Raw genomic sequence first — 11,383 nt, forward strand, 5'->3', positions numbered from 1 at the left:
CACTTTTGGGCAAGCTAAAAAAATTGTTGAAGTGCTCTTTGTTATATTGTCTATTTTCGTAGTTGGATAGCCAATGCCTCACAAGACGATATGTTGATCAATGATATTGATCCTCTACTCTTTTTCAATCCTACTTACCAATCAAAGAATAAGAATCTTATATAACTTCCTCATCAATAAGAGAATGACAAAATCTACTTCTCACTTTTAGTCCTGTGCCTCTCTAACCATTTGATCCAAACTTATACTTAGATACCCCACTCACAACAAATGAATTCAATGTCTTGGATAAACTAACAAGATCTCATGTTTCATTACAATCAAGTCCTTCATTTTGTCCTATATCTTACCTAGATACAACTTCTCATCAAGATAGGCCCCCTTTGAAAGGCCTACTTTCATCATCACTATCGAACAAAAAACATAACACAACATTAACCTGGGTGGATATAGGAAAATGGGATTTTATTGTTTTTTAGACCAACTAAAGGTTTAAGACCTAGAGGTTTGAGCTGTGAAAACTACCTACTCATATTCTTCATATTCTTCCTTTGTTTATTCATCTTGCACGTCATTTAAACTCTCTAAACCTTTTCGTCATCCTTAATACATCCAATTGTTCTTCCACATACACACATTCCTTTATCTTTGTCTCAAAGCATACTGTACTTGTATCCTTCCCCTTTGGCTGTTCTTTTGCCCATTTCAGCTCCAAACTCTCAAAAATGTACTCCTTAAATAAAATATTAGTTTATTTAGGACATGGGCTTACTATAATATGATACCACTTTTCGCTAAATCAGTACTAAAACATTGCGATCTAATACAATATTAATGAGTATACCGTTAAATTTTAGACAATACAGAAAAACATCATTTATCCTTCCCCCTTTGGTTGTTATTTGCCCTTCTAAGCTCTGAACTCAAAAAAAGAAATCGCTTTCTATATTATAAACCATTAAATTTTAGAAGATAAAAAAACACATAATTTGTAATAATTTTGTGTACACTCTTAAATATATTATTTTAAATTTTTAAAAAATTATAAATTTGTAATGTAACATTCCATAATTTTTCATGTCGTGCAAAATATTTTTTTCTAATTGTCCTTTTTTTTATATCAATATTTTCGGCTAGGTAATTAATCTGAAGAGAGCCGTACGCATTTGAATTTTAATATTTTTTTAATGGAAATATGAACCAAAATGAAAAATAGATCAATAATGAGATGCAAAAATATTAACAGATTTATACGACACAAAAATAAGCAAACTTCTATTAAAAAACAGTGTATTCTTAATGCTTAAGTAGACTTACTCAAAACCCCTATTAAAAAACTAAATGTGTCTAATTGTTAATGCTCAAGTAAACTTACTCAACACCCCTATTGAAAAAACTAATGTGCCTAATTATTAATATTTAAGTAAACTTACTCCGAAACCCCACCTTAGTACAGCTTAGGGAGAAGCGCCTAATTATCAATGCTCAAGTAAACTTACTCCAACACTCCTATTAAAAATCTAAATATTCCTAATTGTTAATGCTCAAGCAAACTTACTCCAACACTCCTATTAAAAATCTAAATATTCCTAATTATTAATGCTCAAGTAAACTTACTCCAAAACCTCACCTTAGTGCAGCTTAGGGAGTAGCACCTAATTATGAATGCGTAGGCAAACTTACTCCAACACCCCTATTATAAAACTTAATATTCCTAATTATTAATGCTCAAGAAAACTTACTCCAAAACCCCACCTTAGTGCAGCTTAGGGAGAAGACGAATTACGGAAGACAAATGAAAATGTAATATATGAAGCCTGACAACTAGTTCATGTTAGATGTTGCACAACTAATCTCTTACAATCAAAGAGAGGCAACAAAAAGTTTCATAGGACAAAACTCTTGTTCCGAAAAAGAAGATACACAAAAGAAGATCATTGATAAGCTGAGTGTTGTATGGAGGTCTCAACATCAACACCCACCAAGAACTACATCCATTGCAAGAATCCAATTGTTGGACCACTATTGAGTGAAAAAAAAGACTATAAAAGTGCTGCCAATCAACTTTTGAGGCTGTCTTTCCCAAGCAGGTTGTGCAAAACCCAAGATACTTGAGGCCTAGGATAAATTCCAATTCAAAATTAGCTTTCTGAGATCTTTTTGCCTAATTAGAGACCCTACACATAAACAGATTTTCAGTACTTCTACTTTAACAACTATGCTGGTAACCAAAATCTTTCGTCATGCTCGGAACATCAATAGCATTAGCATGCGTACATAACTCTCTAATCACCTTCAAGAATTACTTTAAAATTGTGAAGGTGCACAATGAACATAAATGAAACCATAACAACTATGCTGGTAACCAAAAATGCTTTCCTGTTTTCTGAACAAAATTAGCATTAGCATGTGATTTCTGGCAACTCTTCTATTCACCTAAGGGATTATTTCAATTTTGCGAAGGTGCTATGGGACTGATTATAATTGAAAATTATAGATTTTAATGAGAAAAGCAAAAAAACATAAGATACAAATAATGAACTTGCAAAAAGTGCAAAATATCAGATACATAAATGGAAAAGTGGGACTACAACACATTGTTAGGCAGCAGCCAATCCAAAATTAGATGATGGATGATAAAGAGCTAGCAGCATATTTAAGGAAAAACTCTCATTGACACATCTAGAGTGTTTATAGGGGCACCTTACAACAGAAAATTATCTGAAAAATCTAAAATAACAATTTAATTGACCATAAACAAGAAGTATCTATACTCATTCTCCTCGTAAGCAAACCAAGCACCAACATGCATGTTTACTATGCTGGTATAGCTTCTTTATCAACATCTTCAAGGATGAAAGCCTTGGCAGGCTTGGCTAGTAAATCAGTGTACTCCTGAAAAGGTGATTTTGAGAATCGAGTCTCCCTCCACAAATCAGGTGTCAAAAACGCATATGTCTTTAACAAACAGTCGAAGGTTGCCTGCCAGCCAAGAACCAGATAAGAATTGTGGCATCAAAGTGTTTTTCCACATTTTCATTAGTTAAAGATACAATGAGATCTATAATATAACAGAATCCATACAAAAGAGATCAGTATCATCCACAACATACTAAAGTTCAAAATATGTGCACTCAAGTAGATGTAACTTCTGTGCAATTATTCCCATAGCTCATTGGAGCTACCTTTGTTGTAAAAATTAAATAAAGGCTTAACAACATACATGGATCTTTAACATGAGATTTGTAACGACTGCCAATAAGGCAATTAGCTCGAAACCTTTTTAAATTAGCTGACTGAGTTAATGGACAGCAATCTAGCACTATATTTTATCCGAAAATTAGTAAATATCTTCTTCAATGGAGATTTTTTGTATTAGTCACTCCAAAAATTCACAATTTTAGACTAAAATATACTTTTAAACGTCTGCAGATTAAGTTAAGCAAGAAGGAAGGCAAAAGCCTACAACACAACCATAAATTGTGAGCCTTCAATAATTAATCTTGGCTTCCACCTCTTACTAATCAAAAAAAAAAAAAAAAAAAGAAAGTAGCCCATCAATTTAGTCTATTGGTCAGTATAATAATTGTCATAGTTATCAAAAGACTTGTCCATCGACCCCTGGTACTCTTTTTCTGTATTGAAACCGCATCCCCATCACCAGGCAATAGCAGACTTCGTACAAAGTTTTTTTGCATCTACTATAAGAATCCATTGAAAATGAGGAAATTTCCAATAAGAGGTTGCTCAGATACATCAAAAAAATTCAGCTGAATTTTCTTACAGTGCTGGTGCTGAGAGATTTTAAAGAAATACACAAATACACTAATAGACTTGTGATTTTTTTTTCTAATAAAAGTTAACAACTTCTTTTGGTGGTAGGAAAAAATTCCTTGCTAAGCCTCAAAGAGCTGAAGAATATGAAGTGAAACAATGTCTCAAAAAGCCCATGGCATTGAGCTTCTTTAACATCTCCAGGTAGGATTATGGTTTTAAAATTTATTTTGTATAATCATCATTATCAAATATCAGTATAAATAATCTGGTCATCTCCAAATACCAATCCCCATTTCCTATACAAATACCATCTCTTGGTACCTATAAAAATAACCATCTACTTAACTTACAAAAATTACACCACATCAATTGGATTCAATCTAATCTTGCAAATCACAAGATTACCCTAATTTGGATTCACTGAATTGACTGAGCGAGCAAAAATGAGACCATTATATTACACCCACTATAAGAAAACAATATCATGCACTAGCACTCAGAAACAAAGGAAAATGATAGGAATGCATCTCTGACCCCAAGCAATCCAAGTTCAATGATTCGACATTCACAAGAATGAATTATGTACACAATTAGCATGCCAAGAGAAAGATTAGAGAACACTTGTCACTTTAGAAACATAAAGGAAAAAAGAATACTCAAATCCTTTAAAAACAAAACGTGCTCTCACAATATAATGTTAGCAATGTGGTTTCAAACATGTTTACTGTAGCAAGTAAAACTGAATTTTTTTCTTATTAATTAAACGAGGCATTTGAATTCAAATCCATCTCACAAAAATACTTTACAATTGAAGAATCAATAGGAAGGGAGTGGAAGTGTGATCAGAATCTTAAACATATGCTAAAAAAACATTGCCAATTATTGAACAGTATGAGCTCAACAAACAAAAACCATTAAAATTTTAACAAGAGTGCATTCTCAAATCTTGAGATACATGAGTATCAGGATTGGTATTATATCGCATCTAAACTATAAGGTACAGCACACCCAAAGGACAAGAGATGGCAAGCTCCTACTAAATCTAACAAAAGAGACAACAATCTAAATAGGATACAAATTGATGGTGTTGTTGGAGTTAATGTTCCAACATTAGTCAATAATAATTGTTGCACATCTGGCAAACCTTGTTGAGTTGCTGGCAACACAAGTTTAGTTTAGGATTGAGTACAAGAGTTTTAATTTGAATCAAGTTCTTATTGTAAATGTGTTATGTTACGTGTCCATAAATTTTAGTTAGCTGTCAAGTTTGTGTGTGTTGTCAATCAAGAAATAGTTTGTTGTCAATCTAATTAGCAGACATTTAGGAATGTTGTTGGGTCAAGCTATTGTATAAATTGGCATCTACTAATCAATAAAAACAAGCTGAAAGTTCTTTCTTCTCTTCTTTTTTACTGCTGTTTTATTTTTCCAATATGGTATCAGAGCTATCTTCCTATTATTTTTTGTCTGTTAGAGAAGAAGTTGTTAAGAAGATGAGGCCAAGAGAAGAACCACCGGATGATCATGATTTCATTGAAGAACTTATTTGATTTTGAAGCAATCAATGCTTTGAAAAATATGAAAAGATGTGGTAGAGTCTAGATGGATGCTTGAATAGTTTGAGGTGCTATAAGATCGGAGAAGCTATACCTTTACGAGGGTTGTGACAAATTCCATGTGGAGATAGTGTGTCCAATAGTTCAGGGAGCTCTGAAAGTCTAGAAGCTTGGCATCGTTAATGAGACATTTCATTAGGAGATGGTGTGTCCAATCGTGTTTCGAAGCTGGATGATAGCTGCATAACTATGAAGTCTTACTCCTCTATGACATATTTTCTGAAAATCTAGAAGCTTGGCATCGTTAATGAGACATTTCATTAGAAGATGGTGTGTCCAATTGTGTTTCGACGCTGGATGATAGCTGCATAACTATGAAGTCTTACTCCTCTATGGCATATTTTCAAAGTATGATTTCTAGATAATGTTTCCTTTAGTTGTCACATTAAGTGGGGGTGTTGGAGTTAATGTTCCAACATTAGTCAATAATAATTGTTGCACATGTGGCAAACCTTGTTGAGTTGCTGGCAACACAAGTTTAGTTTAGGATTGAGTAAAAGAGTTTTAATTTGAATCAAGTTCTTATTGTAGATGTGTTACGTTAGGTGTCCATAAATTTTAGTTAGCTATCTAATTTGTGTGTGTTGTCAATCATGAAGTAATTTGTTGTCAATCTAATTTGTGTGTGTTGTCAATCATGAAGTAATTTGTTGTCAATCTAATTAGCAGTCATTTAGGAATGTTGTTGGGTCAAGCTATTGTATAAATTGGCATCTATTAATCAATAAAAACAAGCTGAAAGTTCTTTCTTCTCTTCCTTACTGCTGTTTTATTTTTCTAATAGATGTGTCACCCATTTAAAAAAGCATGCAGAGATCTGATAAGATGTTGAAGGAAGGGCAAACTATTTTAGATATCTTAGATACATCTCTATATAAAATGCATTCATAGTTACAAATAAAGTGTAATTTAATACAACACATTTATTTGTATAATTATAATTCATATACAACTTACCTTTAGTTATAAAATCACTAATTGTGTTCAAGGAATTGAGCTTAACTGGTTGAAGCATTGAGTTCTAATTGTGGAGTCCCAACTCCAAATGCCAAAGAGACATCCAATGAGGAATTCTAAATTGTTACCCTTAGTGTTCCATGGTTGGCTTCTACGTAGTAGTGTTTCTAAGAAGGATGTTTAAAATCTAATATCTGATCTTCCATTAGTGGTTTCTAGTGTGGTAGCTTGAAAGGAACTAGAATTAGTTCATTGTTGTAATTGGGAGCTTTTATTGATCTCATGTTGATGCTTGCATGGGCAGAATCATTGTAAAGAATTATCAATTTAAATTGCATTTCTTATAAGTTATTATAAAGTATATATTAAATTAATACAATAAAAAATCTGTAAAGTTGGGTTTTTTTATGCAAGATAGATTAGAATCAATCAAATTACACCCCCTTAGATTCATTGGAAAACTAAAGTTTTGTCAAGGATGGTTATATTAGGCAAACTTGGGTTATTCACAGCAAATAGACTAGAACTAATTGGATTATATCCTGCATATTTGTCTTGGGGCAGTAAAGTTTTACCCAAGGATGGTGCCTTCACTTGGACTACCTCCATAAGCGCATTTTGCTTGGCGATCACCTTCAGGCTTCAATCCAGGGAGACTTTTGTGACTTCTCATTGCCCTTTCTGCATGGCTAGAAAAGAAACTATGGAGCAATTGTTCCTAATTTGCCTCTATGAAAACAACTATTGGTTGTGATAATTGGTAACGATCAACTGGTATAGACCTTTACAAAGAGATATTTATCTCTTACACGGCTGACAACACTTACATAGGAAGACAACATGAGTGAAATCTGGATGTTCAGTCTGTCTTTTGTTAATTTAATGCCTACAGAAAGAGAAATATAAGGGTATTTAAAAATGAATTGATATCAATGGATGGGATCACTACGAGAATAACGTTCATATGAATTTATCGATTCACACATTATCTTCAAAACCCACGGAGTTCTCAATTTGGGATGAAGATATCTCTTAAAAATGAAATGGACTCTACTAAGACTCTTAATCGATTTCTCTAACTCTAAAGATGCTGCCATAAGGAGAGATGCATAAAACATCTAAATGTATAACTGCTCCAAGAGGCAGGACTAAATTAAACTTGTATTATTCCTAATGAGACAATCTCAAGGTCTTTGGAACTGGGTGCATCATTAAAAGAATTTTGGAAGTTGCTTTGTCAAAATACATGAAAGAGACTTTCTCATAGCACAACAATTAGGTGGAGAAAGATGCTTTAGTTGAAATTCTAAAGATGAACAAGAAGAAAAATATTGACCTAATACACACTGAGAATGCCTTATTCATTCCTCTATATAGTCCAATAGTGAATAGCGATAAATATGACATACGACATACTTATGGAGCCTAACAAGGGGATAGGCTTACTAGCAAATCATAGCTATAAGCAACTAAAGGAGACAATCTTGTCGAATCATCTTAGCTATTGGAATAGTTTAAGACACATTGTGTATCATGAGAAGAATGAGGGTCACGGTGCTAGCATAGGGAGATGAGTAATCCTAAGGTCTAACGCAATGTTTCCTAGCAGTTTTGGATGTGATGCATACACCACATCAACTATAACTTGGCAATGCATCCAGATCTACTTTCAAGGCTATTGCAAGAGAGGCCACATAAATCAATGTAGGGATTGGATTTTCTTCAATCCTCCTAATAATTGTTGTGAGCTCATAGAAGCCCTCTTTGCAAGATGTTATGCAATTTGAATATAAGGTAGTTGTTCCCATCTAAAAATACAATCATTATTAAGTTAACCATCTTGTCACTAGTTAATTTGAATGTGTTTTAGTGTTCAGAGTATTTTTAAGCCTTCCAAAATATTGATAAAATTAATATATAATACTATAGTAGTATAGAAAACTTCAAGGGGGAAAAAAAAAACTTGAACATTACTGAGAAATATTAATATATATTATTAATTTTGAATTTATTTAACGTACTCCAGCCTACTTCTTGTTCAATATTTCTGGACAAGCTCAAAATAAACTGATGCGTTGATATTTGATAACAAGTCCCAAAATAAGGACTCCAATATTAAATGAATAAAATGTTCTCGAACTGGTTGTGCAATTGCTATACTCCATCAAGGTAACAACTATATGGAATAAAGAACCTGCATGTTTTTTCAAATATATCAGCATAGCATTGATCCTTGCTGGTATAATATATTCCTATGTAAGATAAGCTGGACCAATATTTACAATAGTCTCGCTATTTGACACCCTATACATACCTCTATTGCATGTCGTGGCTTAACCATCTTTGTGATCTATAAGTCTCTTGATTGTATTAGGAATTGACGACCCTAGCTTCTAACAAGTGGTATCAGAGCTTGGTCAAAGGTTCAAATATCATCAAGTTACGCTAAGGAAGGGAATGTTGGATGGACTAACTGTCAATGTTCCCCATCAAGATTTTGTGGAGTGGCTTAAACACCTTCTATTCTATAAGTCTATTGGTTGTATCAGACATTGACAAGTCAACCTTTTGGTGCAACAACCCTAGCTTGTACCAAAATCAATATAATTAGAATTTGAATTGGTTAAAGACATGGTCAGTTTCTAGAATTGGGTGATCAGCATTCAAAGTGATGTCCACGCATTACAAAAGTTGTAGCATACAAAATCAAAATAAAATAAGATACAAATTTGTATACAAGACAAACCAAACTCAAGTTCTAAATTTTTAGAATTGGATAACTACAAGATAATGCTTTATCCGAAAGCTTTTCAATTTCTAAAGCAAGAAGTCAATAGAAAGTACCAACAAGATTAAAGCCTAAATGGCAAGGATGATGTTGTGACAAATTCTATCAAGGTTGACAATTGGGCACAATTTGATCGAGTTACACTAACAAAATGGATCTCAATTTGATCTTAAGTGATGACAAATTTTTCTTGATTTGATCGTAAGTGACTAACATAATGGATCCAGTTTGATCATAAGCAAATCTAACAAAATGGATCCCTCCAACCAAACCAACCATAGGGTTACAATGGCTTGCAAATTGATGCAAGCCTCCATGATGGATCTTGATTTGATCTTGAGTGACTTTGACATAATGGACCATAGGGCTACAATGGATGCAAATTGATGCAAGGCTATCCCCCCAAAAACAGTAAACATACAAAATCAAATATAATAATAAATAAAATTGGCTAGGCATGGGTCATAAAATTTGCAATTGGCATAAAGTGATGTCAAGAACCACGTTGAGTTGTAGCCTGGAAAAGCAAAAAGCTTTATAGAGGGCAAATCAAACAAAAAGTTCTAAAATTGGATAAATAGGAGAAATGGGTATAAAATTTGTTGTAAACAAGATAAGATGTTGCAATTGGATAGAAGCTTAGGACTCTAAGAAAGCTTTTATATTTACAAAAACAAAAATTGAAATAGAAAGCACCGACAGGATTAAAACCTAAATGAAAGGATGATGGTGTGTCACAATTCTATCAAGGTTCAAATCTTCAGAGGTACAAATGGGCAAAGTTTGATCTTGATCATCTCTGACAGAATGAATCCCGGATCAATTCTGAGGGACAGACGGATGAATCCTGGATCAACTCTGTGGGACTCCAACAGATGGATCCCGGACCAATGCTGAGTGACACTTCTCATGAAAATTTGATAGAAATAAGTTTGTGATATAGATGTATTCATGTAAAGCATGTCGTAACATGTTTATTAGCAGCCAACAATATGCGTAACCTAGTTGATTCCATTTGAAAAAATAGAGCAGATATATGTACAAGGTGGTTATAGTCGACTATTAGATCACACCAATCCACATTCGGAAAGGACAGTGTTACTCAAAAAAAAATGAATTACCACAACCATTACCATCATGTACAGTGAGAACAATTTTAGCTACCGAACAAAGGAAAAACATAGCAATCGGGCTAGAAGGAGAGGAGAAGGAACTTGCCTTGACAAAATTACCCAAAGTCTTAGTCGAACCCCGTGAAGAGGTGAAGACATCATCAATCCCAGCAAAGTGCAGAACCTTCTTAGGCACACGGGCGGCCACAATTCCAGCCCCTCGGGGAGCAGGAACCATCCTGACAGTCACGGATCCACACTTGCCTGTGACCTTGCACGGCACAGTATGCACCTTCCCGATCTTATTCCCCCAATAACCGCGCCTCACAGGGATCACAGAAAGCTTGGCCAAAATCAAGGCTCCTCTGATAGCAGTGGCAACTTCTTTGCTGCACTTGACGCCCAGCCCAACATGGCCGTTGCTATCGCCCACCACAACGAAGGCTTTGAATCTCGTTCTCTGCCCTGCTCTGGTCTGTTTCTGGACGGGCGTGATCTTCATCACCTCGTCCTTGAGCTGCGGGCCCAGCATCGATTCCACAATTTGATGTTCCTTGACGGGCAAAGAGAACAAATAGATCTGCTCTAAAGAACGGATTTTACCTTCTTTTACCAGACGGCCGAGCTTCGTGACCGGCACCCATTTTTCCTCTTCTTCCCTGCGGCCTCTCCGCCCACCGCGACGATCTCCACGGCCACGTCCCCTGTCACCACGGCCGCCTCTGTCGCCGCGCCCGAATCCACGCCCAAACCCTGCTCCTCTTTCCGCCATGATTCTACTGCAGCTGAAAAAAAAATCCTAAGCTGTGCAAGCCATGACCTAAAACTTCTAGGAAGCTTATAAACTCCGGTTTATAAAACCCTCACAAACCCTAAAATGTTTTAGGGAAACACGGTGCATATTTTTCATTGAGATAAGAGTGGGGTTCTTTGAGATAACGGTGTTTCCAGATTCAGAGATGGAAAATAAGTCTTTTATTTAATTAATGTATTATATTTTGGTGAATATATTTAGAGATAGTTAGGGAAGAATCTACAATACAATGTAAATTGTGAGTAGTTTATCTTTGAGGTCTTAGGTTCAAGTCTATTTGAGCTTAATAAACAATAATAATTAATCAAAACACATAAAT

General features: G+C 34.6%; 1 protein-coding gene across 1 annotated transcript; it reads right to left on the reverse strand.

Moving 5' to 3' along the window:
• Positions 1-2,537: 2,537 nt before the first annotated feature.
• LOC149529172 (uncharacterized) lies at positions 2,538-11,150 on the reverse strand. The gene is made up of 2 exons (XM_089808680.1): positions 10,357-11,150; positions 2,538-2,982 (listed from the first exon to the last, which is right to left on the reverse strand). Exons 1-2 carry the CDS (start codon positions 11,020-11,022, stop codon positions 2,818-2,820), a joined length of 831 nt encoding a protein of 276 aa, XP_089664806.1. The 5' UTR covers positions 11,023-11,150; the 3' UTR covers positions 2,538-2,817.
• Between the last annotated feature and the right edge of the window lie 233 nt (positions 11,151-11,383).

Source organism: Cupressus sempervirens, chromosome 11, assembly GCF_028749045.1.
Source record: "Cupressus sempervirens isolate cs-2001-9-10 chromosome 11, ASM2874904v1, whole genome shotgun sequence".
NCBI classification, from domain to species: Eukaryota; Viridiplantae; Streptophyta; class Pinopsida; order Cupressales; family Cupressaceae; genus Cupressus; species Cupressus sempervirens.